Raw genomic sequence first — 26,681 nt, forward strand, 5'->3', positions numbered from 1 at the left:
GGACACACAGGGACCCCAGCAAGCTTTTCCTGCTCTGTAGATTGGGGAAGGGGGCTACAAGTCAGCCCTGGTGGTATGGGGGAGGAGAGTGGTACAGCAGTGACAGGAATAATGCCACTGTCCTGCTGAGTGGGAAAGGAGAAGGCAGAACCCGGACTTGAAGGCCCACCTGTGGAGTGGGTCTGAGATTCCCAGCCTGTGTTCTCAGTCAGCTTGTCTATTGTTATCAAATGTGGGCTGGGCAGCGGCATCTGTGACTTCATCTCGTGATGGCTGGAGTCTGGGATAAAAGTCATGGTTGTCCCAAAGGTGCAGGCAAACTCCACCCCGGGGAGCTGTTGTGCTTGCATTGCTGGGCTGCTGATAGACTGATTGAGTGGTGGCGTGTACTTTTGTCACAAGAACCATAACCACAATGACAGCCACACAGCATGGACCTAGCGTGTGCTCAGCTCTGGACAAGACGTGGATGTAGGCAGACATGCTTCCTGCCTGCTGGGCTTAGTGCACTAATGCTAAGGACAGACATGAAAGGCTTGGGAAAGGCATGAAGATACATGGAGTCTAGGGGAGAGGATAAGAAAAACAAGCATTTTGTGGTGGGTTGAATTGCGTTGTCGTCTTTAGAGGCACTTCGTGATCCATGGTTGCGCTCCCGTGAAGAGCGAGTCTAGAGAAGGAGTCGGAAGGTGGGTGAGAGTTGAGGGAATTTGAATTCCATAATTACGACTCGAATTTCTGCAATCAGCTCGCGGCTGTGTTGCCTGCTCCTGCCACAAAAACGCCATGCAGCGCCGAGCCAAGTCGGATGGAAGTGGGTTAGGGTATTATATAAGCCCTTGCGGGAGGGAAGATGGTCTTTTATGTGTGTTTCTTTTGCAGCGGCGGCGGCGAGCGCGGCTCAGGTTGATTTAGAATACGGGTGACAGTGGCCTGGCGCGAGCCCACTGCTGACGAAAGCGGCTTATCCCGCGCGGTTTCCATGGAGACGAGCCGGAGCCGCGGCGGCGGCGGGGCTGTCAGCGAGCTCGGCGGAGCTGGCGCGTCCGTGGGGGTCTGCAGGAGGAAGGCGGAGGCCGGGGCCGGGACCCTCGCGGCAGACATGGACTTGCATTGTGACTGTGCCGCCGAAACGCCGGCCGCGGAGCCGCCGTCGGGGAAGATTAATAAAGCTGCCTTCAAATTATTCAAGAAGAGGAAATCGGGTGGCACCATGCCCAGCATTTTTGGGGTCAAAAACAAAGGGGACGGGAAAAGCTCGGGTCCGACGGGGCTGGTGAGGAGCAGGACCCACGACGGACTTGCCGAGGTGCTGGTGCTGGAGAGCGGCAGGAAGGAGGAGCCGCGCGGCGGGGGCGACAGCGGCGGGGGCGGCGGGGGGCGGCCGAACCCGGGGCCCCCCAGAGCCGCAGGGCCCGGCGGGGGCTCCCTCGCCAGCAGCTCGGTGGCCAAGTCGCACAGCTTCTTCTCGCTGCTGAAGAAGAACGGGCGCTCGGAAAACGGCAAGGGAGAGCCTGCGGACGCGAGCAAGGCCGGCGGCAAACAAAAGCGGGGGCTGCGGGGGCTGTTCAGCGGCATGCGCTGGCACAGGAAAGACAAGCGGGCCAAGGCGGAGGCCGCGGAGGGGCGCGCGCCCGGGGGCGGCCTGATCCTGCCCGGCTCGCTCACCGCCAGCCTGGAGTGCGTCAAGGAGGAGACGCCCAGAGCCGCGCGCGAGCCGGAGGAGCCCAGCCAGGACGCCCCGCGAGACCCAGCAGGTGAGCCCGCAGGGGGAGAGGAGGTGCCCGCCCCCGCCGACCGCGCCCCAGCGCGGAGCTGCCGAGAGGCCGAGGGCCCCGCTCACCCCGGCGACACCGGCGCCCGGGGAGAGGACGCCGCGGGGCATCGGCGGGCCGAGAAGCCCCGGGCACCCCCCGAGCCGGGGCTCGGGGAGGTCCGCACGGCAGAGGACGCTTCCAGGACGGGGGCCGTTCCCGTAAAGACGGTGCCCCTTGTCGACTCCGAAGGCGGCAGCGGCCGGGCGCCCGCCGCTCCGGACCCTGCCTCTGTCGATCCACCCTCAGACCCGTCGGCAGATCGTATTTGTTTGATGTTTTCTGACGTGACTTCACTGAAAAGCTTTGACTCTCTTACAGGCTGTGGAGATATTATTGCAGACCAAGAGGAAGAGGCAGGTCCCAGCTGTGACAAGCATGTCCCCGGGCCAGGCAAGCCGGCTCTCTCTAAAAAGAACCCCGGCGTGGTGGCCTACCAAGGAGGCGGGGAAGAGATGGCCAGCCCGGACGAGGTGGACGACACCTATCTACAGGAGTTCTGGGACATGCTCTCCCAGACCGAGGAGCAGGGACCCGAGCCCCAGGAGGGCGCGGCTAAGGTGGCGGCTGCGCTGGAAACCAAGGTGGTGCCCGAGACCCCCAAAGACACCAGGTGTGTGGAAGCGGCCAAGGACGTGTCCTCGGTCAAGCGCAGGAGGCTCAACCGGATTCCCATCGAGCCCCATCCGAAGGAGGAGCCCAAGCACCCCGAGAAGGAGCAGCAGGAAGGCGTCCCCAACAGCGATGAGGGCTACTGGGACTCCACCACGCCAGGCCCAGAGGAAGACAGCTCAAGCAGCGGGAAGAAGGCGGGCATCCCCCGGGATAGCTACAGCGGGGACGCGCTCTATGATCTCTATGCTGACCCGGACGGAAGTCCAGCAACCCTTCCTGGAGGGAAGGACAACGAGGAGACGTCCTGCCTGTCCCGGTTAAAGCCCGTATCTCCAGGCACCATCACCTGTCCACTGCGAACACCAGGCAGCTTGCTGAAGGACTCTAAGATCCCTATTAGCATCAAGCACCTGACCAACCTTCCATCTAGCCATCCCGTGGTGCACCAGCAACCCTCCAGGAGTGAGATGCCCAGAACAAAAATCCCGGTTTCCAAAGTGCTGGTCCGCAGAGTCAGCAACCGGGGCTTGGCTGGGACCACCATCAGGGCAACGGCCTGCCACGACAGTGCCAAAAAGTTGTGAGGTCTTCCAGGCCAAGGTAGATGGGCCACATGTCAAGGAATACAACTTTTCCCTGGAAACCACTAAAGTAAGTTTTGCTTTTCCTAAAGAAAGTCTTTTAGGACACCACCTGTCCCCCACCCTGCTCCAGAGCGTGGACCGAGGAGGTCTTTGTGCCCTGAGCAGGGACAGGATAACACCAGAAAGAGGGATGCTACACTGGGGATTCTCCTCTCAAAATAAGTCCCTGAGAATTATTTTCAAGCACTTTTTTCTTTTTTACCTTTAAGTTTTTCTTCTTTTTTCTTTAATATACTGAACACTTGGAAGTCACCTTTACTTGCCTTTGCAGAAAACAGAACTTAGCCAAACCTAAGTAAGAGTCACGCCTGGATATTGGGATGAGCCAGTGTCCAGAGGCCTGAAGGAACCGCTGAAGAACCAGAGGAGATCTCCTCTTCCAAGACACATTTCCTTCCCTTCTTTCCTCTTTCCTTTCCAGTTAAAAAAAAAAAAAAAAGACCCTTTGCTGTATCACTGTGTGGAAAATACCTCCAAAGCTGAAAGAGCCAGGTATTTACCTGATGAGCAGAGGGGACCACTGATTGGCAGAAAACTTCCCTACGTTCAGTTGTTAGATATGCAAATTGATAAGGATCTAACACTAGGAAAATAAAGGCGAGTTTTGGTTTGGTTGGTTTTCAATCATTTGTTTGGGGAGATATAAAAGGCTCAGGAGAGCAGGCTTTTGCTTTTGCTTTTGTTTGTTTCTTCCCCCACCCAGTGCAGAAATCAGGATCAGGGAAAGATTGTACTAAATGCCCATAGATACAGTATTTAAGCATTTATAAGCTGAAACCTTCTCATGTGAAAATAATGCATATTTTACGGTTTATCCAGCTGTTAACATTTTGTAATCAGTCAATTCAATAGACTTATTCTAGATAATTGTATATCTAGAATATAAAATCTGGTCTTATAGCTAGACATGATGACGGTCCCCAAACCATTGATGTTCTGTTATGTACTGTAATGGGAAGCGATTCTGGTTTTGTTTTATATGGGTTCTCTGGTTCTCAAAAAAAAAAAAAAAAAAAAAAATCTATTGTGCTGGTGTCCCAGAGGAATGGCTCTGCCTTGTTCTGGGTAAGAGTCTGTTTTTCACCCCAAACCCTGTTTTCAGATTTTTTTTTACCTTGTTTATAAAATTTTGGATCCAACCATTCCTCAATATAGTGAGTGCAAAATGAGGAACACATAAAGAAAAACAATAGAAAGATACAGTTTTTCACATCATTTGCCTTTTGCTTTAAAGACTTATGACAAAGACAAGTGTGTTCAGAATATGATACTGGCAAGCTTATGTATTGTAAACACTTTATGCCAAGATTTTTTTTGGAAAGTGGTTTGCTTCTATGTATGTTTTCTAATATTTCAGATGAAACATTTATTTCAGAAAGGGTTATTATATGCCTAGATAGTTTGAATGATAAACTGAAGCAGTTCCTAGAATGCTATTAGTGTCTAATGATGAAATTAATATCCTTTTTGAAATACACTTCAGTGTATTTAATCGAAAGACCAGAGCTTCTACTAGGAGGTGATTCATCATACCAGGAAGATTATGCATATTCAAGTGAAACTACACATATGTAAATGACATGAACACTTCTGTATAAGTCTCATTTCCAGAGAGATTGCATTAGTAATGAACTGTTATTACATGCTTTTTAAGTTTGTTTTCTGTTTCATAAATGAAAGAATAAGGCAAGTTAAATATATGATAACCTATTTTAATAATATGAAGAAAGTAAAAAAATAAATGGGCATCAAAGGAAAGCAAATTGAGCCAGTAGCAGAAAGTAGGCCATTCCCCATTTTAAATTTGCAGTGATTCAATTAGGAGAGGTTTGCTGAATTTCTTCATTAGTCATATGACTGGCTCTTATTGCATTGTCTCAGATCCATAATGTTATTTCAAAGTAATCTTTTAATATTTAATTTATTTATGTGTGTAAATGAGGCCCTATATGCAGTCATAGCCTTAAGCATTCTGAACACACTACCAAGAATTCATATAAGCATCTCATACTCACGTGCTCATGCACTCAACTGTGTACAGACTAACAGACAAAAGACATCTACTCTAGATTTGGAAATTATTTTTGAAATTATTTCTGTATGAAACAAGAGATTTACATTTGATTTCATGCCTATAGCACTATTTGGGCTCAAAATACATTCATCTTCCCTTAGTGAATGGAGAAAATATAAATTTTCTTCCTAGCTGTAAAACAAAGGATCTTGATTTCCTTGTTGTACATTTTCCTGCAAGGGTTATATTCTCCTTTGCATGAATCCATGGCGAAGTTTTGTTGGTTCATTTGTTCAATTGTACAGGAAAGTTAAGAATACCTGAAAAACTTACAAGAATATTGTAATAGTAAAGGCAATCTATTTCTTAAGCAGTAGAAGAAAAGTTTTTGCTTTCATAATTTTAGGACTTATTCCTCCATTTACACCGTTATGCTGTGTCTCCTCTTTATAAGAAAAGGAACACGTGAGCAAAGTTTATCTTAATTTCCACTGGCCTGTCAATTAACCAGTTATAAAAGATATAAAATATTTTCTTTTTAAGTTTATATTTTCCACTTTTTTTACCTTATATTTTTAAGAATTGCACCCACACCAATCAAATAAAGGATTTGGGCAATGAATTAAACAGCCTCAGTCACTTAATGGGAAATCCCTGGAGTGGCAGGAAGAGTCGATTCTCAACTTTTTCCAACCATAGAAAAGGGATCATAGTTGCTTTCTTGTGCCAAGGGCTACTTTCTCTCATTTGTGTTCATGGAGATTGTTTTTTCAAGAATTTTCCTAGATTTATATTCCAATTTTTATTAATACATTATGTCTAATGACCTTGTGAAGATTATTCAGGCCCATATTTGCTGACTTTTTAAGGGAAGGATTGGATAGAGGCTAATTATATCTTTCCCATGTATGTATATTCTAAGATACTTGGTTGATTGACTTCCTTTAGTTGAAAAGCTGGCCAAATTAGACAGGAAAAAGTCAAATCAATTGTTGGGCAAAAATTTATCGGTTGGTTTAATAGCTCTGCACAAAGACAGCCTGACTTTAATGTCTATATTACACATACACTGTTATTTGAAACACTCTGCTTTAGTACAGATGGTGGTTGATGCGTTTATCCTGCCATTAGCACCAATTGGGAGAAATTTTACTACAGCATTTTAAATAATCACAAGAGGAAATAGATTTTTATTATTTTATCTAATAACAACAATAGAATATAGAATACAAAGGACTTCCTCTAGATACATTTTATTTTATCTAATAACAACAATGGAATATAGAATACAAAGGACTTCCTTTAGATACATGTTCCACAAATTATCTGCTTATTTAAATACAAAGGGTTTAAAATCTATGAAGGTAATAACTCACTGTGTTTAAAGGATTTATTTCTTCATCTCAGAGGTAGTCTTCAAGTATTCGCAGTTAAACAGTATGCAAATAGCCCTTTGCTTACACAATTATCCGGGTAAAAAGACTATGTCAGGTGTTGAGATTTCTTTGAATTTTCCAAGAGTTTTCATTATTTATGCCTTTGTCAGATTAATTTTAAAGGTGACTCTTGACTGTTAGCTTGGTGTGAAGAGATCCACTCAGGCAGCTCATGTCTCCTAAGTGCCCTCAGACAGCAGTGACAGGACACTTCACATGACGCTAGCATGTTGGCTCCGTCCGCATGGCGGAATGCATTCCCTGCTGTTAGTTACCTGAATTTTTCTCCTGAATTACAAATATATGGATTTGGCTCCCCTGATGCTGGGCTTCTACTGAGATCTGTTCCAGTACATTCACATGTGCTTTGCTCCCCTTCATTGTTAAGAAATTAATTCAAGAATGTTTTTGCTGTTAAACATAAGGAAAAAGCATCACAATTGCCTCGTCTCATCAGTGAGGAAAGCCAGTTTAAAGTATCTGAGTGAAATAAGAGGAAAACTCCAAATACCTCACCTAATCCAGTTTCCCTTTCCCCTCCTCCAGGCAGAGCAAGGAAAAGAACAGTTCTAATTTGTGTAAACTCAGCCTTAGGAAATTTCAATTCATTACACACGAAAATATTTACGAAACAGTTTGGGACCAAAGGGGTAGTATGGTAGACGAGTGTCTTACAGAGCCTGTGTGGGGAAGCAAAAGGCAAGGGTGTAGTTCACAGGCAGAAGCGAGCTGTGACATTGTCAGTGCAGCGTGTAAGTGGGGCTCCTCACAGACAGCCATTGATTGTGAGACCTCATCTTGCTCTGAAGATTTCCCGGTGGCTGTCATGCATTGCCTCTCAAAAGCCTTGCACTGTGATAAGGGTTTGAAGGCGACAGACTGTTGCAGCAATAGCCACTTCTAAGGAATGTTATTATGTCACTGCAGATGATGTTTTTAAGAGGTGATTCAGAATGATAGTTTCATGATTACGGAAAGGAGTTCATTCTCAAACTGCAAAAGGAAAGATGAAAATAGTCATGAAGCCTCCAGAACTGAAATTGGGCACCTTTTATGACTGATACTTACTTTAATTCAATGCAACACATATTTATGGGGCATAGACTGTATCTAATACTTAATAAAACCCATTCAGTTTGGAGCTCACACCTAAGCTGTGCTGTAATTGGATTTTCTTAATATTCATTAAAAACACAAAACAATATTATTTTACATTTTTTTGGTATTTGCATTTGTTGCTTATAGTTTGTGGGGTGAAGTAGAGTGGTGTGAAGTTGAGGAAGGGCACTATGAATTAAGCCACACAAATGCCTCTAAAAAAATAGTAAATATAACAAGGGTTAACATTCGTTGAATACTTACTATGTGTCAGGCGCTGCAAGGAGATTTAGAAATAATTACTTAGTCCTCTTAACAGCCATATGGGGTAGGTAATATTATCTCCCCAGTATGACAGCTTTAATTCATCCTTTTTGTTTCTATCCCTCTCCATCTCTGTCTCTATCTCTCTCTCTCTTTTCCCCTAGTCTCTAGGACAGGGATATAAACTCTTTAGTGATTTTCAGTAATAGAAGAGCTAAGTCCTGTTTAGTGTCATTGTCAGCTCACTTGTAATAGAAAGAGCTAACCCATGTCCATGCAGCTGAAAATTAGTTTTGTGTCTGAGATGATGGTGCCCACAATCATATACAGGGAACCCTGTCACTGTGCTACGCTGAGTAGGCAAACATTGGCCTTCCCTTGGAGGGATCCTCTTCTCTTAGGATTAACGTGGGAAGTACAGGCAGAAATCTCTTCTGTTGTCATGGCGATACTTCTTCCCTGATAGGGTATCATTCATTCCAAGCATGTTTGTTTCATTTGTTTTTATTCCTACCTTAAGCCGTCTTGGTGGGTTCTGGGTGGTCTATGCATATGTGTGTGTGTTTTAATTGCAGTAAGAATATTGAATATGAGATCTACCCTCTTTAATTTTTTTTTTTTTTTTTTTTTTTGAGACAGAGTCTTACTCTGTCACCCAGACTGGAGTGCAGTGGCATGATCTTGGCTCACTATAACCTCCAACTCCCAGGTTCAAGCGATTCTCCTGCCTAAGCTTCCCAAGTAGCTGAGACTACAGGCATGCACCACCATGCCCGTTAGTTTTTGTATTTTTAGTAGAGACAGGGTTTCACCATGTTAGCCAGGCTGGTCTCAAACTCCTGACCTCAAGTGATCTGCCCACCTCCACCTCTAAAGTGTTGGGATTACAGGCATGAGCCACCATGCCCCGGTTACCTTCTTTAATTTTTCAGTACACAATACAGTATTGTTAACTATAGCCACAGTGTTGTACAGCAAATCTCTCTAACCTATGCATCCCGCGTAACTGAAACTCTGTGCCCATTGAACAGCAGCTCCTCATTTCCTCCCCATCAGCCCCTGGCAACCATCATTCTACTCTCTTCTTCTATGAGTCTGGCTATTTTAGATCCCTTATAGAAGTGGAAACGCGCAGTATTTGTCCTTCTGTGACTGGCTTATTTCATTGAGCATAACATCCCCCAAGTTTAGCCATGTTGTTGCTTATGGCAGGATTTCCTTCTTTTTTCAGGCTGAATAATATTTCCTTATATGTATATGCTGCATTTTAAAAAACCCTTTCATCCACTGACAGACATTTAGATTATTTCCACACCTTGACTATTGTTGAGTAATGCTACAACGAACAAGGGAGTGAAAATATCTCTTTAAGATCCTGATTTCAGTTTTTTTGAGTAAATACCCAGAAGTGGAATTACTGGGTCATTCATATGGTAATTCTAATTAAACATAGAATTATTTTTAATTTTTTGAGAAACTTCTGTGCTGCTTTCCACGGTGGTTGCATCTGTTTACATACTTACCAATGGTGCACAAGGGTTCCAGTTTCTCCACATCTTTGCCAACTTGTTATCTGTGTTTGTTTAAATGACAGCTGTATGAGTTGTCCCTTGCCTCGATGCAATTCTGAACTTCAGAAATAAGCACGTGGCTCCTTTAATAGCTGTCCATCCTATGTTGTGTCTACAGCCACTGAATCCTGTCCTACATTTTCTGATTCATTAACTCATTCAACTAATAGCTATTGAACACCTTCAATAAGTCAGCCACCATGAAGATGAGTATTTTATATTGAATTCTACTAACATTTCCTGTATGTTTACTATGGTGCCAGAGAGGATGCTGTGTGCTTTTTTTACATTGTTATCTTTACTATTCACCAGAACCATGTAAGGTAGGTATTGGTAAAATGGGGTAATTTTGGAAATGCTTCAGTAATCGAGTAGAATAACTTTCTGCTCTATGTGAGAAGATACGTTTTAAATAAGATATGGCTTAGGTTTCTGGTTACTTGAGACATACTATACCTTCTCAGATACTCTCAGACCTGAATCATTTAATAAACTAAAGCAGAAATACTAAAAATATCTGGTTCAATAGCATAGGGGCACGGAGTAGACATGCAAAAAATGCTTGTTCACTTGCCTTGAAATGGCTCCAGGTGGCCTGAAGGAATCGATGAACCTTCTCAAATATCTACATTACAACCACTGGTCCCCGCTACACATTTATTTCTAAATAAAGGAGGAGAAACTCTAGCAAAGTAATATTTAACATTTTCATTGCTTCCAGAATAAATCGTACTGAATATGGAGGATCTGATAGTGGTAGGTGTATCAGGAATATCAGGGAAAATGCTTTTGATGAAGGCAAAGTCAATTCCTATCATTTGTACTTGACACCAGCTACCTAGCAGGCTCATTGTGAACTTCAGGTTTTGCCCACGTTATTTATATAAAGTATCTCAGTGTAATATAGGGAATTGCAGGTTATTTGAAAATAGTAACAAAGAAAACCCAAACGAGAAACTCCATTTCTATAATTAGTTTTCCTGAAAGTCAGGCATCTTTGAGGACAGGCTTTTGGCAGTATTATTTTTGTGCACAGGAGGAAAATTGTTAGTAGGCTTATAGATATTATTTTTATAATAGAATGTTAAACCCCTGAAAAACATCAAAAATTGTCTCCTAGAACTAATTCTATGTTTTAAAAAGGGATTCTAAATAGCAATAGGATCTTTTCTCCTTTCTTTACTCCAATGGTTTAATGGGATAGAGGAATCAATGTTTATATTTTTAAACCTGTAAATATTTTATTTTGGGTATTTTGTATATTTGTTGATATAATTCCATTTTGTGCATATGTACCATTGTGCATGTTGCTGTTTTTGATAGTCACTCTTTTAATGAATGTAAGAAGCTTGGGCTAATAGCACTTTTCTTGTTCCATTCGAACATCTGAAAATGAAACTACAACACTGCCATTTTAACTGTTGTGTTTAATTCAGTCAATAAATTTTGTTGCTCCTTTGCATTTAAAGTGAATTCTGTTGGTTGCTATTTCTCCAGGATCAATTTTATTTCCAGTCTTTTCAACTTTTATAAATTATGCTAATGATGGTGATGATGAGGAAGTGATGTGTGTGTGACTGTCTCGTGGAAAGACCAATGGGAGGCCCATATTTCTCTCCACACTTTGTAAAGAAGTGAAAAATTCCTTGTTTGGTTTGGGCAGCTGCTTTTTGAAAAGCTCATTTGTTATTCTGACTCTGATCTGAATTCTGAGCCTTTTACTCAGAAAATCTCCATTCCTTATCATCTCTCATGAGGCTGGCTAATCCGCGCTGACTGTCAGGTAGCGGCAACATTTGGGCCACTGGAGTCTTTCTAAAGAGTTGCTTTCTGGTTTTTGTTTATTTTGTTTTTGGTGGTATGTTTTCATTTTCTATGTGTAACAGGTAGGGAAGCCTCTCAAGGAAAGGAGGCCGGAAACCACAAGATGTAGCTACTGATCCCTGGAGGCCGACAGCTTTCCATTCCGTGGTCCAAGAATGAGCTGAGAACCATAAGGGGAGGTGGACGCATCCACAGTAGGGCGGCGAGGACTGTTTCTTAGACCTTTTTTGGTAGCTGATGGTCAAGCACAGAAAATCAGTCAGGATAAAGAGATTTGGGCAACACCTTTGGCCACATATTATAAACCTGGACCAAACAGTTAGAGAATCCATGTTCTTTTCAAAAGCAAATGAAACATTTGTGAATATTGATTACATCCTAGACCATGAAGTAAGTCATGACACATTTCAAAAACTAGTTCCTCACAGAATGTGTTCTCTTACCACAACACGTCTGTGGTAGAAATTAGTATTAAAAAGATAATTAAAATCACTCCATACATTTGGACATTTGAAAAATGCATCTTTCAATAGCTCACGGATCAGAGAATAAATGAGTAAGGATCTTAAAAAACAATTAGATGTGCATAATTATGAAAAGGATCGATATTAAGACATGAAATATAACCAAATCTGTACTTGGGAGAAATTTTATAGCTTCAAATAGCTTCAAATAGGTTATAAAAGATAAGGAACTGAGGATTAACAAGCTGAGAATCCATTTTAATTAAATGTAAGAAGTTAAGAAAAGAATAAAAGAATAAACATATAGGAATTGTAATTAACAACTGGCCAGGTGCGGTGGCTCACGCCTGTAATCCCATCATTTTGGGAGGCTGAGGTGGGTGGATCACTTGAGGTCAGGATTTCGAGACCAACCTGACCCACATGGTGAAACCACGTCTCTACTAAAAATCCAAAATTAGCTGGGCATGGTGGCTGAGGCCTGTAAATCCCAGCTACTTGGGAGGCTGAGGCAAGAGAGTTGCTTGAACCCAGGAGGTGGAGGTTGCAGTGGGCTGAGATCGGGCCATTGTGCTCCAGCCTGGGCAACAAGAGTGAAACTCCATCTCAAAAAAAAAAAAAGAAAAGAAAAGAGAATTAATATTAATAAGAGCAGAAAGCAATAATACAGAAAACAAAGATACCCTAAAGTAGATCAACAAAGATAAAAATTTTTTGAAAACCATCTAACAATATTTTTAAAGAAAAAAGAAAAGATAAAAAGTATGGTTCAAAATTAGATGGGCATAACTACAGTTGCAGTAGAGATAAAAAGTATAATGAAAGAATGTTATAAATATTATGGCAATAATTTTTTTTTGAGACAGGATCTAGCTCTGTTGCCCAGTCTGGAGCACAGTGGCATGATCATGGCTCACTGCAGCCTGGATGCCTTGGGCTTAAGCGAGTCTCCTGCCTCAGCCTCCCAATTAGCTGGGACTACAGGCCCACACCACCATGCCCAGCTAATTATTTTATTTTTTGTAGAGATGGGTTTTCACCATGTTGTCCAGGCTGGTCTCAAATTCCTGGGATCAAGCAGTTTACTGCCTCGGCCTCCCAAAAGTGCTAGGATTACAGGTATGAACCACCACGTCTGGCTTATTATGACAATAGATTTTTAAAACTAAAGTAGAATATACAAATTCGTGTGTGTGTGTGTGTGTGTGTGTGTGTATAAAACATAGGAATATATGAGTATATATATATTATATATATGAGAATATATATTATATATTATATTATATATGAGAATATATATATTATATATGAGAATATACATATTATATATATAATATATGAGAATATACATGTTATATATATTATATATGAGAATATATATTATATATATGAGAAAATATATATTATATATATGAGAAAATATATATTATATATAAGAATATATATAATATATTATATATATGAGAATATATATTATATATGATAATATATATATTATATATTATGTATGAGAATATATATTATATATATGAGAATATATATAATATATATGAGAATATATATGTTTTATATATATATATATATATATATATATAAAACCAAAAGTGACTTGAGAAGAAATAGATAACCTAAAGAGTCCTAGAACTGTGAGAGACAGTGAATTGGTAGTTAAACTCTTTCTCTCCCCCTCCAGACAAAACAAAACAAAGCAAAGCAGTAAAACCAGATAGCAGAACCAATGTTTCAGCAAAATCTAGTGATCAGGCAATTCCAAATTTATAGAAATTTATAGAAATTAATAGAATTTATAGAAATTTATATAATTATTAAAAATTATAGACACATCTCTATTGTGAAATTCAACATTTCTATATAAACTATTAGAAAAAACTGAATTTAGTAGTCTGTAAAATCAACCATACATCATGATTAAGTTGGGTTTATTCCAGGAATACAAATATGGCTTCCTGTTAAAATGAAATCCCTATAAACCGGGCACGGTGGCTCACGCCTGTAATCCCAGCACTTTGGGAGGCTGAGGTGGGCGGATCATGAGGTCAGGGGTTCAAGACCAGCCTGGCCAATATGGTGAAACCCCATCTCTACTATAAATACAAAAAAAAATTAGCCGGGCGTGGTGGCGCATGCCTGTAGTCTCAGCTACTCAGGAGGCTGAAGCAGGAGAATCGCTTTAACCCGGGAGGCGGAGGTTGCAGTGAGCTGAGATCGCACCACTGTACTCTAGCCGGGGCAACAGAGTGAGACACTGTCTCAAAAAAAAAAAAAAAATGAAATCCCTATAAATATTATTTACTACTTTAAGAGATTGAGGGAGAAACATATGATATCTCAAAGTGATAGATTCACATGACTGAAGCAGTTCTTAGTGTCCTCTAACAATTCCAGAAGTTGGATACCTAATTCCTGTCATATTCCTGAAGGGTACTTAAGTTCTTCAGGACAGTGGGTTTCTTTAAACTTTAAATACTTTGTCTAGCAACATTATTTTAAGCAATTGCTCACATTTCATTCAATTTAAGGTACTATAGATGCGCTCTTCTTTCATGTGTCACAGAAAAAGGCTGCCAATTATAAGATGCACCCAATTTTAGAGATGTAAAATTGTGAAAATGTGCATCTTAGAATGGATGAAATATTGATGTATTTGTTAAAAGTTTTAACAATAATATTTTTCCTTTTCCCTTAGAGAAAGGAAGGTTTTCTGTTTTTTATTTCTTTTTGAAAAAGACAGTTATCTACAGATACCAAATGTCCAGACATTTGGACGCAATTAATATTTAGTGAAGAATATATGAGGCAGACACAATCAAGATCTCAGACTTTAGGAAAATTGTATATTCCTTTTTGTATAGAATTTTACATACTTTTTGTGAAATGAGAAAAACTCACTTGTACTCAGGGTTATTTTATAAACTTCTCACTTTGAAGAAAGTGAAGGCCTGCATGCCTGACATTTTTACCTCTTATCTTTCTTCATCAAGAAGATCTCCCAAGTTGGCAGGAAGAATACAGTGATCATTATTTTATCTTTCCCTGTCAGCTGCTGGCACCTCAGTGTTTCCCAGAAGACACCAATTTCTCACAGATATATGTCTGGTACTTCTTTCCAGATGGTAATGTGTTTCTTAACAAGCTTCTAATTCTTTCTTTTGCCCATGGGACTGCATTTCAGAAGACTCGCATCACATCTTGTTTTCTCAGTTCTTTCAGAAATGCACCACCAGGTCTGATGCCTGTCTACAACCAATAATAGTGGCTGCCTGGTAGATGTCAGGTGGATTTCTTCTCTCCTAAGTGGAGTGCCCCATCCATTGGTAAGTCTAAGCCCAACATTTGGTTCAAGGAGTGATGATCCACCAAGATTGATATCCCAACCTGTAGGTCTTTAAATAGCAATAAAAGATGACACTGTACTTGGCTGCACTCTTGCAGATGGTCTATGGTGCCACCCGCCCAAGGACTTGCATTTTTTAATTGATCATTTCTTTTCAGACTTTTGGTTGTAATCTTTCCTTCTCATTAACATCATTATTTTTTATTCTCTTAACTGCCTTTCTTCATACTGACCTTTAGTCCAACATTATCTTCCCAATAATTCACTTATTTTCCTTGGGGGAAAATCCATACAATTTTTGCTTTTGGGGGAAATTTGTTCTGAGAATCATGTTGTGATGAACTGGTGTTCTTTGGGATTTTTGTAGAATAAGTAATTTGTCTGGTCTTTGTTCCTCTTCCTGGGAGATAACCTCTAAATCCTTGGAAATTCCTGAGTGATAAACTTGTCTTCATTATTCACGGGGGGCTCCTGGACCACACCTGAGTTTATGCTAATGAGATGACTTAGGATTGGGGCTAGCCACACCAGAAATACCAACCCTGTGATTAAAGGGTTGGGGCTCTGAGCCATGGCTTCCTGACTCCTGGATTCCAGAATGGGGAAGAGGGCTGGAGATTGAGTTCAAGTACACGGCCAGTGATTCATGGAATTAAACCCTAATAGAATCTCTGGACGCTGGGGCTTCTTGGATGAGCTTCTTGGTTGGTGAACACATTGATGTGCCAAGAGGGTGACATGTCCCAATTGCAAGGACAGAGAGCATGAAGCTCTGTGTTCAGGACCCTCCCAGACCTTGCCCCATGTGTTTCTGCATTTGACTGGCCCTGAGTTGTATCCTTTATAATAATTGTAACAGTAAGTTTAGCACTTTCCTAAGTTTTCCACGTGGTTATAATGAATTATCAAACCTAAGGGGGTCATGGGAACCCCCAAATTGTGCAAGTGACCTGGGACCCCTGAATATGTGGCTGCCATCTGAAATGAGGACATTCTTGTTCCCTTCACCTCATGGAATCTATGCTAACCTGAGTGGCCAACATCAGAAACGAATTGCAGTATTGCAGAATACAGTGAAAAGAAAGGCTTAACTTTATCAGGTCCACACAAAGTATTTTAAAAAATCATTTTCATTATATCTTCTATAAATAAAGAAGTAAAAATTGATAGTATGTTCTTATAGCTTGTATGTCCAATTGCTCTGCCAGCTACACTTGTTTCCCAGCTATTTCATGAAACTTTGTCTCTCTGAAGAGATCCTTTTCCCCTCCCGGCTTACGGTTTTCACTGGATACTCCTCAGAGGTGTGCTTTGAGGAACTGATCTCAGCCTTCAGGGCAGCCTGGCGGGGCCTGGATGGGCTGGCCAGCATGCTGGCTTGGCGTTCCTCTGAGATTGGCTGGAAAGGAGGTGGAGGACCCAACACTGTCCCATGGCACCCCCAGGACTGAGCATGGATGAGGAACACTGGGACTCCCTGCAGCATTAGGAGGGGCAACCAAGGTGACCCAGCACCTGGAGATGGACTTCAGCCGCCTGCCCCTTATTTAGTGAACAAGCAGGTGGAGCTGCTGGTGGAGTTTATGTTGGAAATGTCCAAGGAGCAGATCTCCATGGCTCAGTGTGTAGCCTTTTTAGGGGTGGGAGTGCCAGGTGGGCCAGGCCCCAATCTCTGCCTTCCCATTCACCAGGCTTGCCTGTTTCTGGCTGATGGGCACTTTGAGTGGAGTCCCTGTCCTCAAATAACTGCTCTAAAGCAAGTAAGATAAACATGAAAAAGGGAGAGCTTTTTCATTGCAAAATGTTTGATGCCAAAAAGTCAAATTGGAGTCAAAATCTATTTGCCACTATCGTAAGACCTTTCGTCATGAAAGAAAAGAAAGTGTTGTTAGATTCTTTAAATCTAATTTCAAGTGCTGTAAATGTTTGGAAGATTTGCAAAATGGTTCCCAACTTATCACCCGTTCGCGTGAACACGTTTTCTCCTGGATGGCGGCTATGGAGAGTTAGAAAAAACATGCAGAGCCACTTTTGGCTCAAAACCCAAGAGACAAGCTATGCCCAAGACAGCAAGCCCACATTTCTCAGTAAAGTTCTCAAAAAGATTTTATTGAAAAATTTTAAGAAAGTTAATATTAAATATTTCCCTGGATACTTATTTTTCTTGACATAATTATGATATAATATGAAGAAAATGTAATGCGGTTTACCAAGTCCCATATGGTTGTCCCCAGATCCCCACTGTGCTGTATAAATATTGTCATTTTCTATGAGCGCCATGACAGGAAAAGCTTGGGAGGACCCTGCCCTTCTCAATGTCGTGAGGTCTCCAAGCTCATGTGAGATTCACTCACCTTTTAGGGAAACTCCAGACTGCAGTCAGTCACTTCAGTTATTCTCCCCGTTTTACATCAGAAGAAAATGACTTTCTATTGCTCCCTCTCCCAGTAGCTGTTAAATAATAGCAGCAATAGCATCAACGAATAACATAATGAATCTCAGTGGATTCTAGTATGAAATTCAATTACAAACATAAGTACACAGGTTTAATAAATTTTTCATTTTAAAAAATCAGAAAGCAATAGAAATGACAACCTGGTCCTTTGAATTTAAATGCAGTCCTTCAAATGGTGGATGTCTGAGTCCATTTTCTGTTGCTTAAAACAGAATATCAGAAACTGGGTCATTTATAAAGAAAAGAAATTTATTTCCTACACTTATGGAGGCTGAGAAGTCAAAGGTCAAGGGGACACATCTGGTGAGGGCCTTGCTGGTGGGGATTCTCTGCGGAGTCCTGAGGTGGCACAGGGCCTCACATGGCCAGGGGGCTGATTGTGCCCACGTCCTAGCTCAGGTCTCTCTTCCTCTTCTTATAAAGCCATCAGTCCCACTCCCACGATAACCCATCTATCCATTAACCCATCAATCCATGAATCCATGAATGGACTAAGCCATCATGAGGGCTCTGCCAATCACCTCTGAATGCTGCCACGTTGGGGATGAAGTTTCAACATGAGTTTTGGAGGGGACAAATATTCAAACCACAGGAGTGGGCAATTCAGTTGAGCAAAACTGTGGGTTCAGAGGAGCTCTGGAGCATATATTTCACAACAAACCCCGAACCACCTTGACACAAGTGAGTGGGCCTTTTCTTCTCTGTGCCAGCCAGCTTTTAGCTTTTAGACTGAGCATCTTTTTCTATACTATTGGCCGTTTGGGTTTCTTTTTCGGAGCACCACCTGCTCATAGTTTTCACTTTGTTTCCTCATCTCCCTAAAGCCTCTGCTCTCAACCTGCCCAGATAACAGGACAATACAAGTGTTTCCCTAAACAGGTGTTTCCCTAGTAGGAAGTCTGATGCCAGCTTTAAAAATAATTTCTCCACCCTTGCTACCTAGGTAATTACATAAAAGAGAAAACAGTGAAGGCAAATGGAATGGAAGGAAGGAGGAATTCTGCTGCAGACAATAGGGGAGCCCTGCCCAGGTCTCCAGGGAGGCTTAGGTGCTGGTGCTAATAATAACTTGAAGGAAACAAAAACGTTTCACCCAAAATATCCTTTGGCATATTTTGAGATGGCCGTTCAGAGGACCAGTGAACAGAACTAGCCTTGCAAAGCTGCCTTTTGTGAGGGAGATTTGCATCTGTAGAGAAAACCCGGCTTGAGGCCACCCTGGTTTCTCTGAGGCCTTTCCTTGTCGGCATCTAAGAACAATGAACTGAGTGGCTGACAGTTGAACACTGCATGTTCTCACTCGTGTAGAAGCCAAAAAAGTTGATTTCATAGAAGTAAGAAGTAGAACAGAGGACACTAGAGGCTGGGCAGCCTAGGGGGAAGGGGGGACAGGAAAAGATTTGTTAAAGGATACAAAATTATAGCCAAACAGGAGGAATAGCTCCAGTGTTCTGTAGCACTGTAGGGTTACTATAGTTCACAATAATATATCAGATAGTTTCAAATAGCTAGAAGGATGATGCTGAATGTTTCCAACACAAAGAAACGATTAATGTCTGAGATGATAGATGTGCTAATTGCCCTTTTCTGATTGCCGTACATTATATGTATTGATACATCACTGTGTGCCCCGTGAATATAATTATTGGTTGTCAATTTAAAAAATAAGAAATAAATAAAAGGTGAATCTAAAGAAATAAAAATAGAGGTCTAAAAAAAACATTTACCATTTGTTCTCTCTGAAGGCTGCTTTCGCCTATATAACAAGACCACCTTTGCTGCCAGGCCTCCTCTTCTGCCTGCTCCCATAACCTGTTTTGCCACAATTCAAGCCCCCATTCTTTCTGTAACCTCAAGATGGTATACAAGCTTCTGAACCCCATTGGAGGTGGGGCAATGGCTCTCTGGTTCTCCCCTGTGTGTATTTAATAAATGTGTGTTCCTTTGTGAGTTGATTTTTCAGTGAACCTTCAGAGGGTGAAGGGGAAGCTTTCCTTTGGCCCCTACAGACTCATCTCTGCGACCTTCTCTTGGCTGTAACTCCCCCTCCAGGTGTGTCTGCAAGCCGCCGTCATCCCACCTCGTGCCTGGAAAGGGGAGACAGAGGCCCTGCTCCCTGGACTGAAAGCAGGTCAGGCTCTCAGGTGAAATCTCTGCTCTGGGCCCCCGTGGGGTCTGGCAGAGGGTAGATCTCCCCAGAAACCGCATCCTTGCTAGCCCTTCCTCTAGCCTTTCCCCACCCTTTCAGGATGCTCCTAGGAGCCCTCCTGGAATAAAACACAGGCCCAGGGGTCCCACCTGGCCATGCTTTTGGGGAACTCAGCCTGACATGGAGGGGGAAGATGGATTTTTCCTGAGGTTGAGATTTCCCGAGTAAGATTTGGAATTGGAGGACACAGAGAGAGGGAGTGGTGAGGACAAGGGAAGCAGTATGAGTACACGTGAATGTGAGAGAGGCAGTGTAGCTGGAAAGCAGCAATGTGGGCTGAGAAAGGAGAGCAAAAAGGAAATTAGGAGAGGCACACATTCTGTGTCTCTTACGGGGAGGAATAAAATTGCCAAGAAACTGTGGTTTCCCGAGCCCAAGGAGGTGGCCGGAAAGACCTCTGATGGAGCCTGAGGCGTTTGTGGCTATGTCCTTGGTCATTTGTGGGTGGGGCACTAGTTTCAACCCCTGGGGACCTGGTTTCTGAAGGCTGCACACCAGGTAGGGTGCCTGCTCCACTTGTCCCTGACAGTCTGTGGTCCTGCTGCTGTACAGACATTCTCCTGGCAGTTTTTGTTTCATCTGCTCTGACTTCCTAGCTCTGCTCACCTAGGGATCTAGTGCAGTGAATGTGGCTTATCTGATAACAGGTAGACCACATTCTAAGACCTGGTAAGTGATGACAGAGTTCCCTTTTTATGTGAGTTAATTGAATAAGATAATGAGTGCAAAAGGCTTCACAAAACACCAGGCACACAGTAAGTGCTCAATACATGTTAGCTATTATCATACCTTTAGCACCAGGTGGAGATGACAGTGATGAATTAAGGGTAATTAATCACACGCCTAGAGATTTAAAACCTAATAAGTCGGAGGTTTCCAGCAGGCTCACCCATATTACCTCTTGATTTTCACAATAACCCAGTGAGATGGGTAGGGCGGAATTGTTGGAACTAGAATTCCAGGAGTTTTGAGCTGAAAAGGGCCTCAGACATTATGTCTCCTAACTCTTTTATTTTACAAATGAAGAAACTCAAGTCCAAGGAGGAGAAATGACTTTTCTCAAGATTCCATGGGAGTGAGGGGCGGTTCTAAAGTCAGATATGTGTCTGCTTCTCTTTTCCAGCAATGGGTGGAATGCAGAAGGGCCAGACTGGAGGGGAGAAACCTGTTCTCAAGCTTTTGCTGTACCTCCAGGCCTTGTGAATTAAGGCAGGTAGAGAGGAGGAGGGGAAGATACAGATTTAAGAGAGATTTAGAAGCTGGTAACAGTACTTGACGAAGAACTTTGTATGAAAGGAGAGAGAGAGAGAAATGGCAGATGACTCTGAAGTTTCTAATTTGGGTAAAGGGTAGAAGGTGATTAATTGAAACAGGAAAAATTTTGAATGAAAAGCAAATATTGGAAGGAAAATTAGTTAACTAGGGTGTGTTGGGTTGTGAGCCTTCCTTACATGAGATGAAAGAGTAATTGAATCATCTGATTTGGAGGTCATAAGGATTCACAGTTCTGTTCCTGGGGAAGCAATAATATGTATATATTTTTTAAAAATCTTCTGTGGACAGAAATGTCTATGCCCATCATTCTGACAAAGTGAGCTGGATTATTCAACAGTAAACAATTCCATTTTCAGTGGAAAAACAGAAGGAATGTGAGTCACTTCAGAATATTGTTTACCACTCTGAAGGAATGGATGAGGAATAAAAAGAGAGTGCCTCTCCTTCTAGAAATTTCCTTTCAGCTGGATCATGTCTTCAGGTGACCTTACATTTCTGTTTCACTGAATGGAAATAATCAAAGTAAGATTTACGTCCAATAAGTCATGGGGTAAGTCAAGGCAGTAGCTGAAATCACACTACTTGTTGAGAGTATCCTGGTATAATGGATGGTCTTTTCTTTTCTTTTTGGTAGAAACAGGATCTCCCTGTGTTGCCCAGGCTGCTCTTGAACTCCTGGCCTCAAGTGAACTTTCTGCCTCGGCCTCCCGAAGTACTGAGATGACAGTGTGAGCCACCGCATCCGGCCTATAACAGACAGTCTTGATTTGCCTTCGCAGCATTCAGCCTCCGCCTTTTGGTGGCTCTTGGTCCCCAGTCCCTGCAGGGAGATCCCGCCTGAGAGAAAAGTGGTGGCAAACAGAGTGGAGAGATGGAAAGAGAGCCAGGGAGTGGGAAGCAGATCCTGATCCCACGCTCACCTGACATGAATGTGACCAAGCTCTGCTCTTGAATTTTTGACTATCTGAGCCAATTGATTCCCTTTCCTACTATAGGTGATTTGAAGTGTAATTTCCAACACTTGTAACAACTGAAATCCTCACTAAAGCACTTAGGAGCATTAACCTTTAAAATGTGATTATTGAACTTCATTCCCTGGATTCTGTGTTTGTGGGTAGATGGTGATATAGTAGATGGGTTAGTAGCTCCTATTCCAGCCCTTCCTAGAGTGCAGAAGTTGGAAAGTTGGAAAATACATTCCCACCCCCTTTGAAGCTGGGACTCTGGACAAGGTTTAGATTCTGCCAGTAAGATGAGCTTGTGCGAGACCTTGATTAGAAACAGGGTCACCTGGAGACAGTGAACCTCAGGCGAGATTTGATCTGGGATGGAGTTACACAGGAGGAGAGAAGAGTGGGCTGTGGGGCTCCCGTTTTGCTGGCACAGATCCTGGTGGAGGCGGATCGCTTCTGTGCCAGTGGCTGGTGGTGGCTTTTGATTTGGAAGCTTCCTCGCTGGGCAGAGGCAGAGCAGTTCTACTGTAGGGCTGCAGGCTCCCCACCGTTGTGTGAGCGATCTGTCCTCTGAGCAAAGCCCCTTCTGGTTAAACTGCTGTACTGTATTGTGCAGTTTGTTACTAAGAGCCTTGAACAGTGATATGCAAAGTACATGTTTCTAAGGAAACAAACTGTGGACTTTGTCACATTTTCAACAAGTTTTGTCATCCAAAAAAACTGGTTGGGTTCAGGGATGGAAAGGGGTGGAAGGGACACTGAAAAGGAGCATAAGATCCATGAGGGAGCCCTCACGGATGCTGAGGAGGATAAATCAGCAGAACCAATTGTGAAAGAGGAGTGAAATGCTGAAAGTAGGCCACTGCACTTGGCAGATTCGGAGCTCTCCAATTAGGATGCGGAGGGGCAGCATCCTAATTGCCGTGAATGATGGGAGAGTAGAGCGAGGACAGGAGATGTTTGAACAAAACATGTTCTGAAGCAAAGAAAATAAAAGAATGAGAGATTGATTTTCTGGAAGAAGAAAAGTTGTTTTTTCCGCCCTCCCTTCCTCCCTTTCTTTCTTCTATTTTATTTTTATTTATTTTAGAGAAAGGATCTCACTCTGTCATCCAGGCTGGAATGTAGTGGCACAAACAGAGCTCACTGCAGCCTCAGCTTCCTGAGCTCAAGAGACCCTCCCACTTCAGCCTCCTGAATAGCTAGGACTACAGGCGTGTGCCATCATGCCCAGCAAATTTTTGTTTTTATTTTTTAGAGGCATGGTCTCACTATGTTTCCCAGCCTGGTCTAGAACTCCTGGGCTCAAAGGAATCTGCCTGCCTCGGCCTCCCAAAGTGCTGAGATTATGGGTGTGAACCACCGTGCTGGGCCTTTTTCTTCTTCTGACAGTGAGAGACATATGTAAGTTCATGTGCTGAAGATCAAGAGCCATGCGGCAGGAGAGACTGAAGCTACACAAAGAAAAGGGAGTAACTGATAAAGCTAGGTGGAAGAGGAGGGCAGGCAGGCGGGGCAGGAGCAGAGGTGGCAGGCTTTCCTTGGACAGGACACCTTTTCTGATATTGCAATAGTGGCGGAGGTGCAGATAGAGGAGAAGTCAGAAGAGAGAAGCTGGGGGCTCTGTCCCTGATGGCTTCTCTTTTCTCAGTGGCATAAGAGGCAGGCCATCAGTGGAGGGTGTGAGGACAAGGTCTGCCTGTAGCCTGGAGAAGGAATGCAGAGGCTGCTTTGGAGAACGGAACAGGGCACTGGGTTAGTCAGGATTTCCCAATAGCAGGTGACAGAAAACCCTGCTCAGACTGACTGAAACAAAGAGGGCAGTCACTGGTTCATGGAAAGGCCAAGGGCACAGCTGGTTTCAGGGAGGTATGTATCTAGGAGTTCAAAAAGTGCCATCAGATCTTGGTTTCTTTTCCTCTCTGTTTCATTGGTTCCAATTCTCAGGGGCCACTGCTTAGTCCCTGGCTCATCCTCTTAGGATCCAGCACAAGGAAAGAGAAAGGAGGTTTTCTCCTGGAGGTCAAGTGCAAATTTTGGCATTGACCTGGATTCCAGTGATTGGGGTCTTAATCTCATCTTTAAACCAATCATCGTGCCCAGGGATTTGTCTTACTGTGATTGGTCAGCCCCTGGGACATGTGATCACCTCTGATCCAATCATTGCTGGGTGCTGAAGAGCCACATGTGGGTCACGTGTTCCATCCCTTAGCACAGGGCAGGAGCCACACTCAAACTAAATTTCCCCCAAGTGGAAAGAAGATGAGGAAATCCACATAGGACAAGCAAGGGCGATCAATATGAACCACAGGCATTGCTTCAGGTCCAGGAGGGCTCAAGTTCTTAAGGTAGAAAGGGAAGCCAGAAAGTGGGAGGGACTTAAGGTGACTGCCAAAGTCTGAAACAGCACCGTGGGGACTGAGAAGAGATAGTTTGCACATGAATACAAGATTATAAGCACCACTCCACCCCCAGGCTAGATAGCACAAATACATAGATGAATCATTCAGCACAATTCTGAGAGTGTTTTGTTTTGTTTTGTTTTTAAGCAGCACTTGGTAGCCAACCCCACAGTGTGAAAGCAGAAATGTCCATAGACATATACCCAACGTAGACAGAGTTATAACTAGAATGGAAAGTGCTCTAAATCAGTCACAATGTACTGATTTGTGGGAAATTCCTGGGGCATGCACAGATCATGCAACAAGTTGACAAGTTATGGCTAGGGAGCGAGTGTGGGTCTTCGGCTTCTCCTACAGGTGAATTTACTCTTGGGAAAAATATAACTACATGCTTTGGAATGATCCCTCAGCGGGATAAACACGGTGCATTGCTGTGAGGACTGTGAGTTGTGTGCCTTCTTGGATTTGATGTGCTCATGTTAATCACATGTAACTAAGCCAGTACTTAAAATAGATGGGCCACCAGTGAATTAGCATGTGATTTGCACAAAATCTGCTTTCAGTTTTAATTTTATGTTGCTCCCCTTAGGGTATTCTTAATAGAAGCAATAATCTTTTTTGATTCCTGATTCCCTCCCCACCCCCAGTCTCAGTTTTTCTCGTTCACTCTTCATAGTAATCAAAATATTTTCCACAAATCTACAGTTGAGTCAGAAAAAACGTTGAGCCTGATGGTGAGATGGGACAGCGAGGGCTCCAATAATCCCTATAGGACAACTTTTGAGACTATGACCTTCAAGTACAGAGATGGAGTTAATTATGTATCACAGGAATTTAAAAGCAAGAGATTTGCTTATATATTTTAAGCAAATATTTGTATATTTTCCAAGTAATATAGGTTGCACCATATTTCTTATAATAGAAATTTCACAACAACTTCCTAATACACCTCTTTGCTTCCGACTCTTCTGTATATCTATTCTACGAGGCTGGGAGAGTCATCTTTCTCCAGAACAGCTCTGACAAGGCTTTGCTTTGATCAAACAGCCTCATTGCTTTGAAACTAAAGGTTGCATCTTTATGGTCTTCTAGATCCTTTAAAATCTGTCCTCAAACTTCCCTTTTATTATCTTAATTTTTGTGTTTAAATATTAAATGTTTCAATACACTGAAAAGTTGACAGAAAGAATAAGAGACATCCAAGTGCCCACGACCAAGATTAGACTGTTAATTGGTTTGCCATATTTGTGTCCTATTTTTGTTTAAAGAAGGTCTTACAGATAATCTTAGAGATGGGGAGAAAATCCCAACCAAGATGTTTGGTGGAGTTTCATATTAAAATATTTGATAGTTTTCCTAATCTCACACACCACTCAACACAATACTCCTGATATAAGATGCGTAGGGTTTTTTTTTCCCACACACCAAACAATTCTAGAGTGGACACCAGCTGGGTATCCTGTAATTCAATTCAATTCAGTTCTGACACTATCTCCTTGGAGATAGCCTCAGATGCCACAGGTTAAAGGTTCAGTTCCACAAGACTGCCCCCGCCCTCCCTGCCCCCATTTCAGATGCCAATCATAAGGCTCATCTGTGACCCGTGCTTCTGTACAAGCAGCTATAAATTGGGGTTCCCATGGCTCCTCCTCATATTTGACTAATTTGGTAAAGTGGCTCACAGAACTTAGGAAATACTTTACTTACCATTGCCTATTTATTATGAAGGATATTACAAAGGATATTCATGAACAGCCAGATGGAGAGATGCATAGGGTAAAGTATGGGAGGAGGGCCCTGAAGCTTCCATGCCCTTTCTTGGGGCACCATCCTCCAGGAACCTCCATGTGTTCAGCAACCCAGAAGCTGTCCAAACCCAGTCCTTTAGGGGTTTTTATGGAGCTGTCATTATGTGAACATGACTGATTCAATCATTGGCCATTGGTGATCAACTTAACCTTTAGCCCCTCTCCCCTCCCTGGAGGTTGGGGGATGGGGCTGAAAGTCTCAACCCTCTAATCATGCCTTGGTCTTTCCAGTGACCAGTCCCCACCCCGAAGCTTTACAGGCCCCCAGCTACCAGTCATCTCATTAGTGTACAAAAGACATTCTTTTTTTTTTTTTTTTGAGACAGAGTTATCACTTTTGTTGCCAAGGCTGGAGTGCAAGGGCACGATCTTAGCTCACTGCAACCTCCGCCTCCCAGGTTCAAGTGATTCTCCCACCTCAGCCTCCCGAGTAGCTGAGATTACAGGCGTGCGCCACCACACCGAGCTAATTTTGTATTT

At 42.8% G+C, this 26,681-nt stretch overlaps 1 protein-coding gene across 9 annotated transcripts; it reads left to right on the forward strand.

Annotated features, from left to right (window-relative positions):
• The first annotated feature begins 57 nt into the window (after positions 1-57).
• On the forward strand, positions 58-26,464 carry AMER2 (APC membrane recruitment protein 2). Of its 9 annotated transcripts, none has more exons than XM_058437749.1 (5): positions 58-689; positions 883-3,080; positions 14,967-15,079; positions 19,506-19,685; positions 21,673-26,464. In XM_058437749.1, exon 2 carries the CDS (start codon positions 983-985, stop codon positions 3,011-3,013), a length of 2,031 nt encoding a protein of 676 aa, XP_058293732.1. In that variant the 5' UTR covers positions 58-689; positions 883-982; the 3' UTR covers positions 3,014-3,080; positions 14,967-15,079; positions 19,506-19,685; positions 21,673-26,464. The 9 variants fall into 9 exon arrangements, with proteins under 9 accessions (XP_058293732.1, XP_058293733.1, XP_058293736.1 ...); XM_058437750.1 differs by having other exon boundaries at positions 19,518-19,698; XM_058437753.1 differs by having other exon boundaries at positions 19,518-19,698; positions 21,679-26,464.
• The last annotated feature ends 217 nt before the right edge of the window (positions 26,465-26,681 follow it).

This window comes from Hylobates moloch, unplaced genomic scaffold (genome assembly GCF_009828535.3).
Source record: "Hylobates moloch isolate HMO894 unplaced genomic scaffold, HMol_V3 SCAFFOLD_4, whole genome shotgun sequence".
NCBI classification, from domain to species: Eukaryota; Metazoa; Chordata; class Mammalia; order Primates; family Hylobatidae; genus Hylobates; species Hylobates moloch.